The sequence below is a fragment of the Capsicum annuum genome, chromosome 3 (assembly GCF_002878395.1).
Source record: "Capsicum annuum cultivar UCD-10X-F1 chromosome 3, UCD10Xv1.1, whole genome shotgun sequence".
Lineage (NCBI taxonomy): Eukaryota > Viridiplantae > Streptophyta > Magnoliopsida > Solanales > Solanaceae > Capsicum > Capsicum annuum.
Genome location: NC_061113.1, coordinates 60,587,503 through 60,610,740, shown reverse-complemented (window position 1 = coordinate 60,610,740; position 23,238 = coordinate 60,587,503). Strand labels below are relative to the sequence as shown.

At 38.1% G+C, this 23,238-nt stretch overlaps 1 protein-coding gene across 9 annotated transcripts in view; it reads left to right on the top strand.

Annotated features, from left to right (window-relative positions):
* Positions 1-22,925, top strand: part of LOC107853145 — an 80,918-nt gene extending 57,993 nt beyond the window's left edge. For 6 of the 9 annotated variants that reach the window (XM_047408005.1, XM_047408006.1, XM_047408012.1 and 3 more), the window contains 7 exons: positions 4,384-4,458; positions 8,591-8,674; positions 9,079-9,222; positions 10,616-10,697; positions 21,966-22,048; positions 22,186-22,240; positions 22,352-22,925. In XM_047408005.1, the coding sequence (XP_047263961.1) occupies positions 4,384-4,458; positions 8,591-8,674; positions 9,079-9,222; positions 10,616-10,697; positions 21,966-22,048; positions 22,186-22,240; positions 22,352-22,408 (580 nt within the window). In that variant the 3' untranslated portion in view covers positions 22,409-22,925. Of the gene's footprint in view, positions 1-4,383; positions 4,459-8,590; positions 8,697-9,078; positions 9,223-10,615; positions 10,698-21,965; positions 22,049-22,185; positions 22,241-22,351 lie in introns of those variants that run through there. The other 3 variants (XM_047408007.1, XR_007052913.1, XM_047408011.1) reach the window with 3 other exon arrangements.
* The last annotated feature ends 313 nt before the right edge of the window (positions 22,926-23,238 follow it).

Here is a 23,238-nt window from a genome sequence, read left to right as displayed (position 1 = left end):
TCTTTGTGTTGAGTTGTCCTCTACATTATATGCAACTGCTAAATGCTGCAGGATGTCTAGTGTGGATTCGCGGGTGAGCTCAAATACATGTCCTCCTGTTTTGGTTTAAATTCGTTGCATTGTAGCTGTTTCATTTCAGTCCTCTGATTCCTATCTATTGATACTTCATCAAGTTTCGCAAAGTAATCCATATATGAAAATGTACTCTTATCTCCTAGTTCCAGGGATTTCATGAAACTAATCTATGTGAAGACAACGTGGTATAAATATTTCCTCCTGTGTGAAAGATAAAGGAATAGAAGATATTTATTGATGACTTGATGATCTACTGAATGCAAAGACGAACCTATTTATAGGTCTCAACACAATACAAATGTGATGTTTACTCATTTTTGACAATATGTAACTTGAAAATTTAACTGTTATAACATTCAACTCTTAACATTCTAGCACATGAGCACTTTACTTCCAACAACAGCATACCCAGTAGAATCCATCCCACAAGTGAGGTTTGGGGAGGGTAAAGTGTACGCAGTCCTTATCACTGCCTCGGGGAGGTAGAGAGGCTATTTCTGAAAGTCCCTCGGCTTAAGTGTAACAAATTCAGGTACAAAGAAGAGGAAAATAGTGAAGAAAATATAGCAATCTACCAGAAAAACAATAATTAACCACGAAATAGTGCGATAATTGAAACACAATAAACAACAGTAATGATAGATATCATAAGCAGGGATCAGCTCCACCTCAACATCTACAACTAAACGCTAAGCTACTATACTACGGTTAGTGCATGGCGACACTCCTATGCGACCAGCCTTCTACTCTAATAAGTATTCTCCACATCCTCCTATCTAAGGTTATGTCCTTGGTAGCCTGAATATGCGTCATGTCCTGTCTAATTACCTTTTCCCAATACTTCTTCGGCCTACCTCTACCTCTCCTCGTACCAACTATATCCAACTTTTTGCACCTTCTCATTAGGGCGTCTGCGCCTTACCTCACCACATATCCAATCTATCTTAATTTCGCTTCCATCTTATCTTCCACGGAGGCCACTCCCACCTTATCCCGAATAAGCTCATTCTTGATCCTATCACACCTAGTATACCTACACATCCATCTCAACATCCTCATCTCTGCTACATGCATCTTCTGAATATGGGATTGTTTGATTGGCCAATACTCAACCCCACACAACAATGTCGGTCTAACCACTTCTCTATAAAACTTACCTTTAAATTATGGTGGTATCTTTTTATCACAGATGACTCCAGAGACAAGTCTCTACTTCATCCACGCCACACCAATATGATGTGACATCACTGTCGATGTCCCCACTATTTTGGATAATAGAGCCAAGATACTTGAAACTGTCGCTCTTAGGATAGCCTGTGTTTCTAGCTGCACTTCCCCGCTTTCCTCATGCATCCTCCCCCTCCCACTGAATTTGTACCCCAAATACTCAGTTTTGGTCATGCTCAACTTAAACCCTTTTAGCTTCTATTGTTTGTCTCCACACCTCCAGCCTATTATTCATACTATTACGCGTCTCATCAATCAGTACTATGTTATCTGCAAATAATATGCACCAAGACACTTCATCTTGGATGCACCAAGACACTTCATCCATCACCAAGGCAAAGAGGGATGAACTAAGAGTTGATCCTTGGTGCAATCCCATTTCCACAGGAAAGTTCTCCGAGTCTTCTCTTACCATTCTAACCTGCGTTTTAGCTCCATCATACATGTCATTTATCGCCCTAATGTAAGCCACTGGTACAGCTCTAGACTCCAAACATCTCCAAAGGACTTCCCTCGAAACTTTTTCGTAAGCCTTCTCAAGGTCAATGAACACCATATGTAAGTTTTGCTTCTTTTCCCAGTATTTCTCCATCAGTCTCCTCACCAGATGGACGGCTTCTGTAGTAGATCTCCCCGATATGAATCCAAACTTGTTCTCGGAAATGGACGCACCCCTCACTCACCATTATCTCCACCACTTGCTCGCAAACTTTCATAGTGTGACTTAACAACTTGATTACTGGATACCCCTGTAATTGTTACAATTTTGGATGTCTCCCTTGTTCTTGTACAGGGGGTCCATTGTACTCCTCCACCTCCATTCCTTGGGCATCTTAGCCGTCTTGAAAATAACATTGAACAACCCTGTCAACCACTCCATGCCTGCCCTGTCCGAGCTTTTCCAGAGCTCCACCGGAATCTCATCAGGTCCAAACACTTTACTTCTAACACCTCCTTTAAAAATTTTCTGAGTCTATGAAAGTTGATTTTTGTGCATAATGAGTACCTTCTTATTTTTGTTTATAAAGTACAGTACAGATAACAAATACTCAGTACTTGATCGGGACCTACACAAAAACCTCATCTAACAGATCCATGAAATCAGAAATGCTAATTAAAAATTTTCTTCTAAGCCAACTGAACAGGTTCCGAAAACATTTAAATTTGACAAATTCACTCATCTCCTTTTTCCTCCAAAACATCTTTTTTTTTTTTTTAGAAAGGTAATAGTTAATCTATATATATCCACAGGTCCACTACATCAAAATAATGTTGTTCCCCTAAAAAAGTTGTAGTTACATTGAGCCCTATATCTTCTAGATTACAACCAATCTATAGCTGTGTTAATAGCATAGCTTCTGACTGATCTAAGACCGCCTGTTTACACCAAAAATAATACAGAGCCAGACAATTAAACTTAAGTCTTTGAATGTTGCTCTGTTTCCCTTCAAAACATCTTTGATTTCATTCCTTCCATATTGTCCACCATATACTTGCGGGGACAATCTTCCATCTTCTCCTTTTTAGCCACATTTCCATCCCTATTCCAGCTCTTCAGCACCTCTTTAATTCTTCCTGGTTTAACCCATATTAATTTCCTAACATTGATGAACATTTGCCATAGCTGGTCAGTCCACTTGCAATGTAAAAAGAGATGGTTGATTGTCTCTACCTGTTCTTTACACAAAAAACACCTGGAGCATAGGTGAAAGCCTCTTTTCCAAAACATCTTTTCTTCCTCTCCTGCCATACTTTCCAGATAATACACGGGTATTAACTTCCAATTGTTCTTCGGTTTTCTCTTTACATTTTGTCCTTGCCAACAGATCAGTAATTCTGTAAAGATTTGTGGCATCTCCAAGAACACCAAATATAGACCAGATCAGGAGATGATTAAGAGATACAGCAGAGAACTCACAGAAGAAGCATCTATTACATTAACAGAATCCCATTTTCTGCAAGCTTAATAAGGTGCAACCCACCCCAAACATGCTACTTTGGTTGGGACTTTAGTTTTCCACAACAATTTCCAGGGCCAGAATGTCTGAATCAAGATACTGATCTTGTAACCATTAGTAGCCAGGATTTACTGTATATCTTCCCATATTATTTGCAAGCCAAACCCGAGTGTCTTCCTTGTTTTCTTCAATAATTATTGTCTGCATTTTTTTTTTGGCCGAAAAAGCACTAGCTTTATCCAGTTCCCAATAATTAAAGTCTCTCCTAAGCTGAAATTCCTACCCGTTTGCCATAAAGCAGTCAGCAATCCATAAATCTTATCATTACCATGCTATCAATAATTGGAAATTGATCCTTTAACTGTCCTTCTATAGACCATCTATCAGTCCATAGTTTAATTTTCCTTCCATTACCCACCTTTCATTTAATATTATTCTTAAACTTTCCCCATATACCTGCTATCTGTTTCCACATGGCCACTCCAAAAGAGTTGTTAGCATGCTTAGGGTTCCAGAAGCCATCCTTTCCACACTTATGATTAATAGCTATATTCCATATAGCATCACGTTATCATCCATCTCTATAACCACTTATAGAGGAGACTTTTGTTTCCTCTAAAACACTTATCTTGTAGAGCTACGATGTTCCTGCTTTCAGGAATTTCCTAGTAACACTTGTATAAATATTTTCCTTGTTTCAAGAATTTCTTTAGTTTAGTGAAAGCTAAGCATTTTGTATATCTAGTACCTTGTTTCCTCGGAATAGGAGGTCTGCCAAGATAAAGGAAAAAAAGGGACAGGGTGGAGATGAGGGAACTGGGGAAGGGAGAGGAAAGAGTGGGCTCAGAAGAGAAGAAAACGAGGGCAAGGAGGTGGTGGGGGTGGGGGGTTCTCTTTTGCTTGTCTTCTTTGGATTTGGAAAAAATGTTTCTCTAGTTTTATGTTGATTAGATGTTAAAGTAGTATGTTTAAGTCGGATAAAGGGAAGCACGAATATTCCGCATCTAAGTAAAGTTTAGGCATTAACCCATCAAACATTTGTTCCATATTGGACTGACTCGTAAATTATTAGTGATTGTCTATTTGGTATAAGTCTAATCTTAGTGGCCTTATCCATTTTCAGGCGTATTATTGACTTTGGTAGTGCAGTAGATGAGTTCACATTGAAGAACTTGTATGGGTCAGTGGGGCCTTCAAGGTATTATATTTGCTGGATCTTTCTTTTCATCTTTTTTTGTCTTAGAATTTAACTGATTGATATCAAGTTACTCATTTAACTGAATGATATTAAGTTACTTTGAACTTGTGATGTACATTTACTTGTAAATCCTAGTTCGCGAGCGGTGATTTTTCTTTTTCCTTTTGTACTCCCTTTCAGAGTGTCATGGTACAATGTGCCTTCTAACTAGGATCAGTGTTATCAATAGCAAAAAGATCAAAAAACCTCCAGGTCCGTTGGAGCTTTAAGTGCAAAGTGCAAATAAAGTGTAGGCTTAATCAAAAAAGGCGTAAAGGGAGAAAGATACAAATATATATGTTTAGCCCAAAACTAATAATTATAAGCATGAATGGCTAATATATGTAAAATAAATTGGAAAAAAAATTACAATAAAGTGAAATAACAATTGTTAAGTGTCGCATATTCAGAAGAGACTCATTGGAAATGAAAAGTATGACTTCGAACCTTTACGACGACACTGAAGCGCACATTAAGCGAGGCGAAGCGCTCAACACGTTTTGAGCCTCGCTACAGGGCTTAAGTGTGCTTTAAGAGCGCATTTGATAACACTGACTAGGATCAAAGAGTGTACTTATTAAGAATCATAGTAACCCAGTTAGTTGGCTAGGACCTTCCACCTTGTTGGTGGGGGTTCGGTTTCCCACCTTATTCTTCTCACCAACTTCCCCTTCCCCTCCCCCATATGTATAACAAAAATTTTGGATAGAGAGAAGAAAGGACTCTACATATTTGCCTAATGTAGAATTCAGATGTTATTTCCAATCATGTTTGCGTACCATCAATAAGCAATCTTGACTATTGAGTTGAGAACACTACTGAGTTCTTTATTTGCTACTACTAATTAATCATGGTTTGGTCATCGTTATAATCATGTTTATTTTGTTGATATAAGATGTGGAGCATGCGACAGCTCTATGTCTCTCTCTCGGTTTCCTAGCTGAATGTTACTTTAGCATGTATATTTAACTATTATTGACTCCACACACATAAACAAAAATTAGTGGTCCGCATCATGCCTTTGTTATCTGCTTACCTGAGAGAGAATATCCAGGGCGTACTTGTAATTTTAAATGGGTTGATTTCAATATGCTTGTATATCAAAAGCAACAAGGATGACACATCATGGGACACACCACCCAAAAATAAAAGAACTTCACCATAATGGAATGTGTATAGTTGCTTGAGTGTATCACTTAATCTAGTTCTTCTGTTAGGCTTGCTAGTGTTAGGTTACTAGTTGTCCATTTGATCTACACACTGGGCCAACCAGCTGAGCATTACCATTTCCCTACTTTAATATTGACACGACCCGAACCCCGGGCCATGTCATATGGGCACCCCAAGCTCACATGAACCGGAGGTCGACCCACTAACCTGACCCGTACATCTCATCATACAATAGGAGTCTAAGGAACTCCAACTCACAAATTAAGATTTGCGGAAGTAATATCATAAGTCAACATTAGATCCATAATAATTAACTCGCACCCAAGTTCATAGTTGTTCACAATACCTCTATACAAAACGAAGTCAACAAATGTATATGTTGGGACAAGCCCCCGACGATAGCCAAACCAAGTCTAAATGAGTCTTAAGTCTAATCATAAGAGACCAAGAAATGAAGATCTTTCGGAGTAAGGAAGCTCACCACTTCAAGTCAATGCACGAACCGCTTCGATCTACTAATCACTGCGCAGGAAGAGAAGATGATGCTCCGACCCCTATGTCGCGCGGGGACATAGTGTCCGGAGACGGTTAGCGGTTGGAACGCTAGCACGTAACTCCAGGATAAGTGATAAAATATCATCATTAATCAACATCAAGTCAATATTTCACATTTCATCTCATTCACACACTAATCCATACATATAGATATATCACATGCTAAGCAAGATATTAAGGCTCATCATCATTCTCAAGCATTCATTTATTAGGCATAAAGTGGGGGACTCTGACCCTCCACACTTATAGGTTCAACAATTCACATTATGCATAGGACTTTAACCACATTCATATGTACTTAGACAAGGGACTTCAACCATGCTTACTCATTCATTAGCCAAGGACTTTAACCACATACGCAATCATTCAAGCAAGGGGCTCTAACCGTACACACATCCAATTGGACATAGGACGTCAACCACATGTCCACACATTCAATTGGGCATGGGACTTCGACCTCATACTCACACATTAGGCAAGGGACTCTAACCTCATGCTACACTTGGACTCTAACCACAAGCCGTTCCATTCGGCGAAGTTCTCTAACCTCAAGAGATCTCTTTAAGCAAGGGACTTTAACCTCACGCAATATCATTGGGCAAGGGACTTCAACCTCAAGCCATTCATAAGGCAAGAGGCTTCAACCTCAAGCCATCATATAAGGCAAGGGACTTTAACCTCAAGCAATCACAACTATCATTAATTGGCATTAGGGACTTTCACCCTTTGGCCATGCATCAACATACATTCAACACAATATTTAAGGACTTTAACCACTTTAGCCAATTCAACACTATACATGACCACATGGTCCTTATGGGAGCCTTCATTGCTCAACCATCTCAATAGGCCACTGCCTTCACTTAATTCAACATACAAAGTAAGTTATGGTCATCAAGACCCTTACAACAATTCTATGCCACATTCTCACCACACGGGTTCAACCCACAATTTAAGTTCATCTTTATATCTAGGAACTTTACCCTTTCATTAGCGAACGGCCAAGGTTATTAATTTCATCACATGGTTCATAATTCCTTTTAACACATCATTTATCATTTATCATTTATCCATGTTCATTTGGGCCATTGCCCTCGTTCAATACATCAATAACATATGACTAGACAACTCACTTAGACATTTTCACAGACACATTGGGTGCACATGCTTAACAAGGCCATTTCCATGGTATATATTATCAAGATTAGGGTTACTCAAGACCCTCATGTTAATCCACATACAACAAGTACCCACACATGCAATTCATCATCAATATCACATATAAACATAAGTCGTAAACAAGATTCAACATCATACATCATTAGGCAACAAAACTCTTTTCATTAGATTTCAAAACCACCATGTACACTTACTAATCCAAGTGTGAAATACATGGGTTTAGAGATATTTAAAGAGGAGAAGAGATACATGCCTTAAACAAGATGGCACACCAACAATCTTGGCTCCTTCTTGCCACTAGATGAGCTTCCTCCAAACCCTAGCCTCCAATCTTGCTTCAAGAAGCTTTTAGAGTGTTTGAGTCTTGTAAAATGAGGGCTTAAGAGGCTACAATGTCTTATATAGTGTGAGGGCTTAGGGTTTTAGGCAAGGGAAATGACCACAAGGCCCTTAGTTAAAAGCTGGAAAGTGAGCTCGCGCAGGGCACGGCTCCCCCATGCGATTCCCCTTAGTGATCGTACCCTAGGGTACTAGTGGTACCCTAACTCGTACCGTAGGCTTCTCCTAGGTAACACACACTGTTAAGAGTACGAGTAGGCACCCTTGAGTCGTATCCTAAGGGTACGACTCACCCCTAACTCGTAAGCTTCACTCGTGACAAAAACAGTCCACTTGGTTTGAGGCTCCCCTCTATACGGTTGAGTAGTATACGACTCGTATGCATTGGTTACGACCAAGGGGAGGTCATGTCGTATAGGAAACAGTATGATACCCTCATGGACTGATCAAGGTACGAAAGGGGAGGGCAAGGTGGGTACGAGTCATGACCAAGGGTACGACTCAAGTCTCTAGTTGTACCCAACTCAGAGGCACAAAAATGGAGTTGTTCTTCAATGGTTCAAGTCTAGGTGTTTCAAATATGGCCTAAGCGCAGGCCTTCCTACAATCTTTGGAATCATGGGGCTGAACATGCATTCATTAGGGAAGTTTTTTGATAACCCAAATACTGGGTTGTTTGTCCTCTACTTATTGTGCTGAGGAATGTATAGTTAAGAGGTCATAAAATCTCTTTTGCTGCTCCTTGCCATTTCTTTCTGTGGTATATTGAGGAATTGTACCACCTTTTCTTATCCTTACATATTTTTTTTTAAAAAAAATTCTCAGTTCTGTTTCCTTTTCTTTTTCACAGAGCTGAACAAACTTATGAATATACTCCACCTGAAGCTCTTTTGAATGCGAGTTGGTACCAAGGACTGACTCCCACTGCCATGAAGTATGTCAGTTTCTTGTTAATTGTGAGTTTTGGTTTTGGTTATATGACCTATTGTTATGTCAGTGTACACTCCCTAATTCTATAACATAAATTCTGTACTTGTCATGTGTATTTAAGCATAGAATCTGTAATTTGGAATTGAATGACATTCTTAAGACCACCAGATTTTTGTTCTGTCATGATTGAACTCGAGAACATCAGCTTTGTCGTAAGTGCTTTATTGTATATGTTTCATGTGTTAAGAGTTTCACATCGGAAAAGGGATAGGGTAATTGGTCTCCTTATATGGACTTGGGCAATCTTTCCCTCATGAGCTAGCTTTTGGGGTTGAGTTAGGACCAAGATCGATTCTTTACAACATGCACTAGTCTCGTGGAGCTTCTCATTATGTCTATGTTTAACAGGTATGATATGTGGAGTGTTGGTGTAGTGATCTTAGAACTGGTTTTGGGTACGCCAGATGTGTTTCAGGTGAGTTCTAGGACACGTGCCCTTTTGGATCAGCACCTGGAGGGTTGGAATGAAAGCTTGAAGGAGCTTGCCTACAAGTAAGTCCAGTTTAGTTCAATTATTTTTGCCAGCTGATATAATATCTTTTCCAATTCGTAAAAAAAATTTCCTATGTTAACCATATATGCTGCATTTTATGTCGCTTCTTTGCCCAATGAAAAGTGACTGGTATTTGATTTACCATATTGGTAGCATATAATAAGGAGAGTTACGGTGTCGTCAATTAATCGTGCATGCACAAAAAGGCATTGTAGATTTACCTTTTGGATAGCAGTGAAGGCAAGATATCTCTGTTCTGCACAATCGAAATCAGAAATGTGAGGATTAAAGTTGATGCAATCATGTCTTAAGCATGACATAAATTGTTGCAGCAAAGTGTGTTTAAAGTGATTGTAAATATGGAGAAAAGGAGAGAGTGGGACTGTGAGAGAACCAAAGAGATGTATTGAAGGCCTGATAATTTGCTGCAAGATATACCCCTTCATTGGTGTTAAGCACAACACATTTGATAATTCTTCTAATACTCTTAACATTCTTATGCTAAGGTTAACATTCTATCACTGATCTTAATTTACTGTTCTTAGGGTGTGTTTGGTATGGGGGAAGAGGAAAAAATGTTTTCCAATTTTCCCATGTTTGCAACCCCCCAAACCCCGGAACCTCCACTTCCCACCCCATCCCACTTGCTTAATGTTTTGCCAACCTACAGGTAAATGCTTGGGATATTGTATAACTTACCAAATGCTAGAAAATAAGTGAGAAATCCACTTGTTTTCCAAGGAAGTATTTTCTAGGAAAACATTTTTCTTCATGCCAAACACACCTTAGTGGTTGACTTGCAGCCTGTAATTTGATAGAGTATCATATATGCCTCAAGACACTGCTGCGAATTTTAATTGAAATAGATAGTGTCCTTTTGGTAGATATTAACAACAAATTTAGATTTCAGATGTAATTTTAATGACTAAATACTCATTAGTAAATATAAAGGAAGTTAAATACCGCAATCAATCTAAGCAAATTGGCATGGTGCAGAATCCATACTTTTACTAATGGAAGCATCATATTGTGTTTAATGTACAATTAGGCATAGTTTTATGCATAAATCCCATAAGATTTTGGGCCTCTCCTTACGAAATCATCAACGGTCTCTTTACAATGAATTTTGATTTTTTTTCCACTTGTATCGGTATCTGTCTAAGATACTTCAGCGGATATTTGCTCTGATCAATTTGTCCTACTTGTTAGTCATCACATTTGAGAAGAAAAGATTTGTTAGTATATTTTAACATAAAAGGAGCTCTACACTTTTACATGGTTGGTCTATGATGGGAGCATAAAACAGATAATGTTGGTTTGATGTATTCTACTTTGTTAAAATCCAGTCAGGTTGGCAGTCTGCTAATATAGCTGCAATGATTTTTTTGACAGACTCAGATCTTTCATGGAAATGTGTATTCTGAGCCCTGGAGTTACCTCAAAACTTCACCAAACTAGATCGAAATATAGCCAGGTGAGGTGTTTTATCTAAATCCTTTTGGTCCACATTCTGTCTGTTGCCTGGGTTTTGTCCAAAAGATTTAGGTTGACAATGACTAATAGTTCTTAGCCACTTTCAATGTGATTATGTTTCTATTCTTATTTGGAACTGTTGTAAACTGGGTTTTGTTGGGCATATCTATTGAGCAATCAACATGCCACCACCTCAGTCCAAGCCCTTGCTATGATGTCCGAGTTCCACCAATACATATTTGATTTATTCAATGTCATTGGTTTTAACTAATTCTGTTTTCTTCTATTCCTTTTCTTTTTTATGTTTCACCAATATAATTGGATTGTGTAGTACCTTTTAATATAGGCAAGAACAGAGATCTCTCACGTGACTGGAGATATTAGTGAAAGTAGGAAGAGGGGGGTGAATTACTCCTTTTTCGATTAGATAGTCGACTTGCTTTGATAGACAGTCGACCTTTGAAGCAGTAATATGAAATGCAGAAAGTAAAGTACTGAGGAATGATACCAAATATTTTATACTAGTTGGGATCTCTAATATGTCTTACTCCAGCCCTCTTGGGCAAGAGATTCTACTAGCTCTCTTTCAAAAATCAAAGGTTACAATATTTGAGTTAAACTTTTTGGCATTTAACTCGCACTTCTTTTCGTTTCTTTCTTTGATACAAAGCCTCACCATGTGTTCTTTTCCTCTCTTTTTGAGTACACAGTAAATACAATGTTTAATGAAAGTAGAGAATAGAGCTAGAGAAGGCTGAGACAGTGTATGTGTCTTCCTTTGTCTTTCATTGTTTAAATAGTAGTGATTGGACTACTACTAGCCGTTGGAAGATAAATGTAGAAGGCAACCCAAAAGATTTTCTTCTTGGAAAAGGAATAATAGATATCCAATTTTCAAGAATAAGTAAAAACAAAAAGAAAATCTAGGCTAAATAGGAGAGAATGACGATTGAGATTTTCTTCTTAAACGAGATGTGCTCCATTAAATGTATAGGCGAGAATAATGATGTTCTTCCTTTTTGAGATCATATGTTGATACTTTTTCCTTTTTGATCTTTGACTAAGAGTCCTTTGAATATTCTTTTCCTAAAATCCTGCTAGAAAATCATGTATCAAAATTAACATTATTAATCTCTCACTTTTTGATGGATGACAATAAATAGATAAATGTAATTAATTTCTCTTTTAGGCTCCCCCTGAATAGTGGCATTGGCTTCCACTGAAGTGGTGTATCTTATCTTGTCGACTTGTCGGCCTGTCCTGTATTCTGAAAATAACACATACTTTATCGCCCTTTGAAATCTATCAAAACAGAAGAATTGCAAGTCAAAATAACTAGAGGACTACTGGAAGATAAGACAAAATAAAGTATTCATGAGCTTAGGCCCATGTACAAACCAAAAACCAAAGAAAGTAAAAACTGTTCAAGAGCATGATTAGGAAGCAGCAACAGCAGGAGGGTGGTGATGGAAGAAATATGCCAGGGTCTGAGCAGTAGCTTCCTTCAAATTGCTAAACTGAATGAAAATGGTGGTGGAGAGGGTATCAGTCGTGCCCTGAATTTTGGCAGCAAGTTTTGTTGCTTCCTTAATAACTTGATCCAATTTGACCCGAAGTCGTGCAAAATCTCTTCCAGTTTCCTTGCTGGTATTCTTTATTTTATCAAGTTGAAAGTGAGTGGCCAGTAGAAGATCCTTTATGTTGTCAAGCTTGGAATCAGTTTTCAATTGAAGGTTTACATCCACGGTGGGTGGAGGGATCAGGAACATGAGGAGGTGGAGGAGAGGAACACAATTTAGGAGAGGATGGGCCAGCAGAGCAATTGTCGGACTTACGAGTCCATGCATCATCAACCAGAATATAACCCATACCTCCAAATGCTGTAGCGTTGCTTTACAGAGAGAGGGAACAACACCATTGTCGGACTCACGAATCAATGCATCAACCACCTGAATATAACCCATACTTCCAAATGTTGTAGCATTGTAGCATTGCTTTACAGAGACAAAGGGAACAACACCAAGAGAACATCACACGCTTCCAAAAGTACGAGTAATAATGAGCCCATAAGAGAGACTGGTAGGATGAAGGAAGGCTTCAATCATGTATTTGAGGATAAAAGAGGATAAATTAATTTTACACTGAGTAGCAATGCAGAATGTGAGCAAGGTGTCTCGCTGTGATAGAGTGGAGAGAGACCCATTCCTAGGTAGCAATGTAGCAGCCAAAATATGTGCAATCACACGGATTTCAAAAGACAAGTGCTTAGGACTAAGAGCAGAGGGAAGGGAGTCATAATTATTCAGAACAATATACCGTTTGCTTCCTAAAGGAAACATCAAAGTCAGATGGCCAAGGATTTTTAGAAGTAGTAAAACCTGAGCAATTTATGTCAAAGATAACATCAAACATGACACAATCAAGAAAAATTCTTCTTCTTCCCATAACAAGGGTTTCGAGTTCATCAGATCTAAAAGAATGAAGATTTGCATAAAATAGATGAATAAGGGGCTCATAGGCACGCTTAGGAGTAGAGGAGAAGATGTTTGCCCAACCTTCAAAATTCAAAAAGTGATTTTATAGGAAAATGTAGAGATTCGAAAAGATCTAAATCAATAATTCTATCATGAACAAGTGATAGTTCCTTTATAGAGTGAAAAAGAGTTTCGTTCGTCGGCTCCAGAAATTGGTTTTGATATTCAGAGAACTGTCGAAATCAAACTTAACTTTCTTTTTTTGAACACTCAGGGTCATCGGGAATGCTGGGGTGCTTACTTGTAAGAGAACGAGAGGAATCAAAGGAAGCTTGAGGAAGATTCTGATCAGACAAGTCCGAAACAAGGGGAACTGGGGAATAGGCTTTCCCTTTCCCCTTGACACGGGAACTTTTTCTATTGCCCAAAGAGGAGTGCTTTGAACCCTTAGCCATTTTAGAGTGTGAGAGAAGTGATAGAGACGGAGAAAGAGAGGAGATTTATATATAGAGAGACACGAAATATGAAATGAAAAAAAAAAGAGAAGAAAGGTTGCTTAGGAAGACGGAGAGGCGTCATAATTACCCTACATGAACCTTGTGTCAGGCGGCGAAAAGGAAGGAATTTAAATGACACAGACATTAATCAAATCAACATTAATTCAACACTTGTGCACCTATATACACTCAATCAAATATGGAAATAAATATTTTTCAAAAAGGTTTTGCAATAATGCCAAGAGATTTTCTAAGAGAACAAAATTTTTCTTCTAGTAATGGTTTAGTTAAAATATTAGCTAGTTGAAAATCAGTATTAACAAAGGATAACTCAATATCACCTTTCAAAACATGATCTCTAATAAAATGATGCTTTATATCAATATATTTAGCTCTAGAATGATGCACAAGATTTTTAGACAGACATATAGCACTAAAATTATCAAAGAATGTTTTCACAGATTTGAAAGATAAATCATAGTCACTGAATTGATGAGACATCAAAAGAATTTGAGCGCAACATAGCCCAATTGCTATGTATTTAGATTCAATAGCAGATAGGGAAACACAGTTTTGTTTCTTCTTGTTCCATGAGGTGGATTTTTCCATGGTGCGTTTTCTATCAACTTTGTTACCTGCATGATCTGCATTTGAAAAACCTTTTAAATCAATTTCATTAGATTTTGGATATCATAAACTATAAGAACTTATGCCAATAAGATATCTGATAATTCGTTTAACTACAGTCAAATGAGATTCCTTAGGAGTTGACTGAAATCTGGCACATTTGCATACACTGAATAGGATGTCTGGTCGACTTGTAGTGAGATATAAAAGAGAGTCAATTATACCTCGATAGTTTGTTTCGTCAACAGACTTACCATCATCATATGATTCAAGAACACATGTAGAGCTCATTGGGGTATTAGAGGATTTTGCATTATCCATCCCAATTTTGTGAATGAGCTCTTTAGTGTACTTTGGGAAATGAAAGTACCTTCAATTGATTAATGGATTTATTACCCTAGAAAGAAGGTTAATTCTCCCATCATACTCATTTCAGACTCACTTTGCAATGAGCTCAGAAAATTCCTTGCATAAGATAGCATTAGAACTGACAAAAATGATATCATCAACATATATTTGGATAATAAGATTTTCGGAGGAGGTTCTTTTAATGAATAAGGTGGTATCAATTTTTTCTCGAATAAAATCAGGATCAGTTAAGAAATTGCTTAATCTATCTTACCAAGCACGGGGTGCTTGTTATAAACCTTAGAAAGCTATTGAGAGCTTAAAGACATGATAAGGAAATTTAGATTTTGGGTTGTTTTACAAAGACTTGTTCATCAGTGAAATCATTTAGAAAAGTAACGGGGTGCTTCTTATAAACTATAGAAAGCTATTGAGAGCTTAAAGACATGATGAGGAAATTTAGGTTTTGGGTTGTTTTACAAAGACTTGTTCATCAGTGAAATCATTTAGAAAAGCACTTTTAACATCCATTTGAAAGAGTTTTAAAACCTTTGTGAGAAGCATATGCAAGTATAATTCGAATAGATTCTAACCTTGCTACTGGTGCAATAGTTTCATTATAGTCGACTCCCTCTTGTTATGAGTAGCATTAAGTGACTAGACAAGCTTTATTTCGAACTATCTTACCTGATTCATCCATTTTGTTTCTGAAACCTATTTTGTTCCAATGATTGAGGAATTCTCTGGTTTGGGGACAAGAGTCCATACTTTGTTTTTATCAAATTGCTCATGTTCCTCTTCCATTACTTTGACCCAACTTTCATCTTCTAAGGCTTCAAATCTAATAATCCGGCGTGTGAACATGTTTCGGCTAAGTTTCCGGTGACTTTCATGTTCAAGATCTACTCGTCTCTTGATTTCGAGATGACCCGTAAATGTTATACCAGTTTTCGGCAATTTTCCAGCGACACATCGACTTTACAGCAATATTTACTACTTTTTGGATCATTTTTTTTTCAGTTTGTTCTGTTTCAATTGAGGTCTCCTAGACGTTCAAAGCAGTCCTTATCTGTTTTATTGCAGATATCTTCACCAAGTCCCTCACCGATTCTCATATTAGTTACATCCATAACAAGCTTGGTACATATGTCTTCTATGTACCAGCTTGAGGGGGAGTGTTAGAACATGAGTAAGAATAGGAATAGCATATAAAATCCTACTTGAAAAAGGATTGTAATGTAGTGTCTTATTAGGAAAAGGATTGGAATGTAGTGTCTATAAATAGAGCCTCAATGTAATAATGTAGTTACAACGATTCAATAATATTTCTCTTATATTTTCTCACAGCTTGTAGGTGGGAGAAAGGGATTGCAGTCAGAACTAGTTCATTTCAAAACATATGACTGGAAGGTCTAATTGTATTCTCTCGCTCAAGGCACTTCAAGGTGGAGGTGTCTCATTTGGAAAAGAAAATAAGGTTAAATTCTCATCTGATAGAAGTGCTATGTCAAGCTTGAAGTCTGGAAGAGTTATTCTCAACGTCAAGAAGATCAGAAATATGCTGGGACATGCTGAAACAGTTGATTTCAAAGGACAGTCTGTGTGATGCCAAAGCTGAAATTTTCAGACATCAAGTTCAAAGTAAAGGAGAAAAGGAGTGTGTGGTTGTCATTGTGGATGACTTCTCCAGGTTCACTTGAAAATGTTCTTGAGAACCAAGGATGAAATCTATGAGGCTCTGGTTACTTCTGCCAAGCAAGTTTTAAATGAAGTTAAATTGTAAGATTGTTGAATTCAGATTTGATTATGTAACAGAATTTGGGAACTCTGTGTGTTGTAGAGAATGTGCATGTGGTCCTTGATGAGTCAGGAAAGATGATGAAGATTCTGACATGGAAGAACTTATTCCTGTTCAAAGGAATGATAGTGATGAAGATGATGGTCAAGGACAAATTGATGCAGAAGGGAATGATGAAAGTAATGGTGATCCAGATCTCAATTACAAATCCCAATTCCAGAATATAAAGAAGGGTCAGATCAAGTTCTTTAGGGATGTGGTCCCTGTAAAACTCATCTTAGAAGGTCAAAGTAGAGGCACAGATCTTCTCGTCCACTTGAGAATCTGACTACAACTCTGGAATCTAGAGTCCAAACAAGAGCTCTACACAGAAATTCCATGGCATTCTCAGCATTCTTGTCCCAAATTAAGCCTTAAAATGTGAAAGAAGCTCTGAAAGATGCTGACCGGATCAATGCAATGCAAGATGAGCTTCAACAATTTAAAAGAAGTAAAGTCTGGTACTTGGTCCCCAGACCTGATGACAAAACAATTATTGGAACTAAGTGGCTGTACAGAAATAAGCAGGATGAACGAGGAATTATCAATAGAAATAAAGCAAGGCTGGTTGTTCAAGGGTATAACCAGGAGGGAGGAATTGATTATAATGAAACATTTTCCCCTGTAGCAAGGATAGAAGCTATCAGGATTCTTATTGCCTTTGCTACTTATATTGGGTTCAAACTTTTTCAAATGGATGTCAAAAGTGCCTTTCTAAATGGAAACTTGAAGGAAGAAGTCTATGTCAAACAACCTCCAGGCTTTGAAGATGCAGATTTTCCTCATCATGTACTCAAATTGGACAAAGCTCTCTATGGGTTGAAGCAAGCTCCTAGGGCTTGGTAGGAGAGACTTTCGAAGTTTCTTTTTGAAAATGGCTTTAAATGAGGGAAAATTGCAATACTCTTTTTAAAGTCCAGAGGTAGCAGCTTACTGATTGTTCAGATATATGTTGATGATATTATCTTTGGAGCTACTTCTGAATCTTTGTGTGAAGAGTTTGCAAAGCTAATGGGGAGTGAATTTGAAATAAGCATGAGTTTTTTCCTAAGTTTGCAGGTCAAGCAAACTTCTCAAGGGACAATGATCAATCAAGAGAAGTACATCAAGGATCTACTGAAGAAATACAACATGGGAAATGCCAAGTCAATTGAAACTCCAATTGGAACCAGCTCCAAGATGGATAATGATCAATTTGGTCCGTCGGTTAATGAGATCATATATAGAGGAATTATTGGATCCTTACTATATCTCACTGCAAGCAGACCAAATATTGTGTTTAGTGTGAAAATGTGTGCAAGATTTTAGGCCTGTCCTAAGGAGTCTCACTGGAAAGCTGCAAAAAGAATTCTCAGGTACCTGAACCGGGGACCTGGTCCTGTATTATTCTTCTGGAGACAGTTTTGCTCTGGTAGGATATGCTGATGCTGGTTATGCTGGATATCTAGTGAATAGAAAAAGTACCTCCGGAATGGCTCATTTTCTGGGTTCTTCCTTAATCTCCTGGGGTTCTAAGAAGCAAAATTCAGTTGCTTTATCTACTGCTGAAGCTGAGTATGTGCTGCAACTTCTTGTAGTGCTCAATTGTTATGGATCAAACATCAACTGAAGGATTTTGGGATTGTCTCAGACATTATCCCTCTGATGTATGACAACACAAGTGCTCTCAACATGGCCAAGAGACATCACTTTCTGAGAGACAATGTTGAGAAGGAAGCTATTTGCATGAATTTTTGCAAGAATGAAGACCAAATAGCAGACATATTTATTAAGGTACTTCACAAGGAACAATTTGTGAAAAACAGGATGAGGCTGGGGTTGTTCAAAATAACCTAACCTACTAGATGGGTATGATCAGGAGACAGATATCCTTGGGAAAGTATGTACTTGTTGGTCTAACTCAGTATCATATCCTTGCAGGTATACACCCATGGGAACAGCTTTGGAGGAAGACAAATGTGACATGCACAAAGTTGAGGATTCACTCAAGAAAGGGAGGGCCCTGGTCCCATCTTTCAAGTTAGTATCGTGAATGTGCATTTTTCTGTCAGAAAAAGCCGCATCCACTTTCTCTCTGTGTCAGAAAATTGTCCTATTCTAAAAAGAAAGATGAGTCGCCCCAAAATTGAAATTGATCATATTTCACACTTGGAAAAACCCTTGTGCTTATTTGTTCCTTTAAATCTTGCTGTACCCAATTTTTGTCTTGTCAAAAGAAAAAATTTAGTAAAAAACAACCCTCCTGGGGAAAGACTTCCAACTGGCTGCAAATTCCCCATTCTTGTATCTTTTAAAGGATTGAGCTTAGCATAGATAAAAATCCTCTCTCAAATCTTCTTGAAAAACACCTTTCTTCTCCTACTCTTCCAAATCCAAACTCCTTCTTCACTAAACTTGTTGGTGAAGAATCATTCTTGAAGCATCATAATGTTTCTGGTAGCATATTAATGGATGATGCCTGGGTTGCTGAAAATCTCATCTTGCTGTCAAATAGTTGAAGAAAGAGTGTGTTTGGTCCTAAGGAACAAAATTTCAGTAAAATAACAGAAAGTCTAGAAGTTCTACTGAGAAGCAGCAAACTTCTGAAGGAACTGGTCCTAAGAAGAGGAAAATGACTGAAAGAGAACCCATTAGTGTTTCTAAAAAGGAAAACTGGAGAAAAAAGGGAAGGTTGTGTCTAAATAAGTGAGAAACAAGTTCTTGAATAATCAAAAAGTGCTAACTGGGAGGATCTTTTGACTCAAGTGTGTTAACAGAACCAAGTATGATGGAATTAGTTGAACTTGTTAAACATCAAGGATGACTCCATCTTATGGAAGGACCATTCCTACAGGCTTTGATGAAGTATTCAGGGAATTCTATTCCACATTGGATTTTTCTAATGACAGACTGAAGATGATTCTATAATTCAAGGGAAAAGTCTGATGATGTTGCATTGCTTGAGAGAATTTTGGATGTTCCTATCAGTGGTGTGAGGACTGTCTTGCAGTAAATAGGAAATCACTCAAGAATGAGTTACAATTAGTCTTTGATTTTGTTAACAAAGTATTTCTGCCCAGATCACAAAAGAACATTGCTTCAGCTAGTGATTTGTATGTGATGGAGTGTCTTAGCTGTTTTGAGTTCATTAGTCTACCTGAGTTAATGATGGAGCACATACATAAAATTATTCACGGAAAAAATGGAAAACATAGCATGCTTTATGGATACTGGTTAAATAAAGTGTTTGATCATTTTGGTATTGTCTATGAAGATGGAACTCCTGGAACTGTACTACAACTGTTTGGTATAAAGACCCTGGTCAAAACTGAGTGTGTGAAAAAAAAATCAGGCGACATCTCTCAAGGTGCGCTTAGCAAGATAGTAGAGGAGTTGAAGTTCAACATAGCTGCTAAGGATGCAGAGATCAGCAACTTGCACATGACAATTCAACATCTTTCTCATAAGGGCCCAAGTGTCTGAAGAGCTTAGAACTGAGAATGCTGCACTAAAGAAGAGAGTTTCAACTTTAACTGATGAGGTTCTTAGCTTGAATGCAGAGATAAGGCATCTAAATAATAACATGGCTTACTTCTCCAAACCCTTTTTCCAAGTCCTTCACCTGCTAATTATCTTGTGGCTTTTTCTCTGGAACATTTAAATTATGCACTGAAATGATACTTACCTTTTACATATGAATGAATCTTTCTTTGTGTGTTTCATCTGTTTCCTCTTTATATTAAAGTTGTTCTTCATGATAGTATTGCCCCAATGGCCATGAGTTAACTAACCTGTGCTTATTTTACTCTTGGTGTACTGTTATCACTTTTCAATGATGCCAAAGGGGAATACTGAATTCATGTGGTAGGGATCAGTGTGTGCTGCATGATGCATTAGGGATCGGTACCTGGTGCATATGTGTTGAATGTTGAAGGGCCTATTGATAGGTGGAAGAATGTTGGTGAAGCATGAAGGCAGATTGATAGGGGGAAGTATTTTGATAGGTGGAACAATGAACTGAATGAACATTGAATGCAAGTAGATTGACAGGGGGAGCATTGAAACATAGTGAACGAGTTGAGTTTTTGTTTGTCAATTAACAACAAGGGACCAGGTCTCTAAGTTGCATGATATATTGACAGGGGGAAGCAAGGTGCGTAGTGATAGAGGGAACATTCATCGACAGTAGTGGTGATCACTCTGATTAAATGTGATGAATGAACATTGATGCTCAAAATCTATGGCTGGTTTGTCATAATTAAAAAAGGGGGAAATTGTTATATTTTGTTTTGATGATGAGCAGTTGATAACAACGGACGGACCAGGTCCCTGGGTCCTCAAATTGCTATATCTTGCTTTGATGGTGAGCAGCTGACAATAAGGGACCAGATCCTTGGGTCTTCACGAATTCAATACAGCTGTCACTATCCTGCGCAGTTTTGTCTTCTAGTGTAACAAACTGCGCAGGTGAGCTTGTACCCATCAGGACACCTAGCTCAATTAGATTTCTACCTTAATCATTATTTCACTATAAAAGAAAAGAATGCTTCTCTTTTGGTGAGTTTTTGCTATCGGATCATTCAAGTGAAAAATCGGCGAAAACTCAACTTTGCAACATTGCTCAAGTTCGCAGTTTCTGTGTGTGTTGAAATATTGAGTGTTCTTGAGTCATGTTTGAGTTTGTAATCGAATTCCACGAGTTATAAGAGTAATGTTCTTTTCTTGTTTTCCTGAAAGTGCTTAGGTAGAGTTACCTAACTTATATATTGGTTAGAGTTAATCAATATTAAAGTGAGTTCTTGGCAGAGTTGTCATGGTATGCTTGTAGTAGAGTTATTACAAGCAGGTGGAGCCTAGAGTTAGGTTCAAATAAAGTCTGTAATCAAGAGGTTGATTATAGTGGATTGTTGAGTGCTTGTGAGGGCAAGCCGTGGTTTTTCCTCCCTTGAGCAAGGAGGTTTCCACGTTAAATCCTTGTGTTCTTTAAATTCCTACAAAGTTTTAGCTTCCCTACTGCTTTACTGTGTTATTGCCTGTGACAGACTTTAAGGGATCTGGTCCCTCAGATAGTGGTGCAACCTCCCCCGTTTTAAGAGGAACACATTCAGTTTTCAATATGCTTTTCCACATTTCTAAATCTAATGGTTTCGTGAGACGACGTTTGTCTGATGACTAGAGTGAATTGTCCTGAGTCACTTCTATTCCACATTTGCACTTGGAAAATCCTAGCTGGTAGCAGTTGGCATTTTCAGATATGTTCTGTCAAAGAGGTTTTTCAAATTTCGTTTGTTTTTTTGGCGATATTAGATTCTTAGCCTAACTACTAGACTGAATTATTCACACTTCATAACTTTCCACCATCTGTTCCGAGAGCTTATTGAATTTCATTGTTTTTCAGGTCTGCCACTTAATATTACTACCTGTTTTTATTCCTGAGATAATCTTTAGAGATGGGAAATGTTTAGAGCTATGGGATTCATTTGATGAATTGTTATTTCTTCATTCAGGCCTCAGCTTTACCAGCTCCGTGGAAGTGCTCTGAAGAGTTCTTTTCTCGTCAAATAAAAAACAGGGATCCTCTGAAGATAGGGTTCGTATTCATGTCTGTTCTGCGCACCCCTAACCGGAATCCCGAGGCCCTCTTTCCCTTTTCAAAAAGGACAATCTATGAGACACAACAAAGTTTCAAATTGCCAGCTCACTAAAAATATTATTTGATTGCTGCAGGTTCCCAAACATATGGGCATTGCGATTAGTACGTGAATTATTACAATGGAATCCTGTAAGCTGTCTTTAAACAGTCAATGCTAAAACCTAAATTTGATGCATTTGTTGTCTATTTGCGTTTCGGGCTGTTGATTCTGTATTATGTTGGACTGCATCTTCATTTCAGGAAGATCGACCAAGTGTTGATGAGGCTCTAAAGCACCCATACTTCTCGCAAAGGTGATAAAAGTTCCAGGTGGGATACCTGCTTCTGTATGAACAGCTAAAAGACAACACAGCCTGCAGACCTTTTACCCAAGGGTCTCTGATTCGGATGCCTTGTGGCCACCCACTTGGAGATTGTTGTCTATGTTCGTTCCTCACAACTCCGTCTTGAAATGGCCTAATGGAAACCGGGACTTCACAAGTGCAGCTGATGGCTATTTCGTTGAACTTATTACCTGGTGTGTAAGCTGGAAGAATAGAGAAATGGGCTGCAAAGAATGAAGACCTTGGAGAATATGGGTCTTTCTTCATTCTTTACGTTGCAATACGAAATTTCATGCAACTAATACTCCAATGTCTATTCTTTGGGAGGGTAAGCATGACATGACTTTTAGGATTTAAGTCATATAAATGGGTAAAGTGTATATTATATAGTGTAGTTTAGCTGGTTATAGTTAACGACGTGTTTACGCGAAAAGTCATAAAAACTATATAAAAGCTTCATCTTTGGAAGCTTATAGCAGTATCTTTCCAAAGATTTGCCCAATAACTCCCGCTCCAGTTCCAGCGCCATGAACAATTAAACGCATCTAGCGTTAGTGCTGTTGATCTGTGCAATAACCAAATGGACACAGAAGCGGCATTCAATAGTGGGCGCATTTGTCCAGCAAATAAGGCAGGCTTTAACTGATCAAATAATTTCTTTCACAGTGATGCAATTTTTGGTTTGAATATTGTCAATGGTCATTCTATTCTTCGTATTCTTAAGGGAAAAAAAACTGATCCTCACTGGAATAACAAGAATTGATACTCGAGTTGCCTTTGCTATATCAGTGCAGGCCAAAGCAT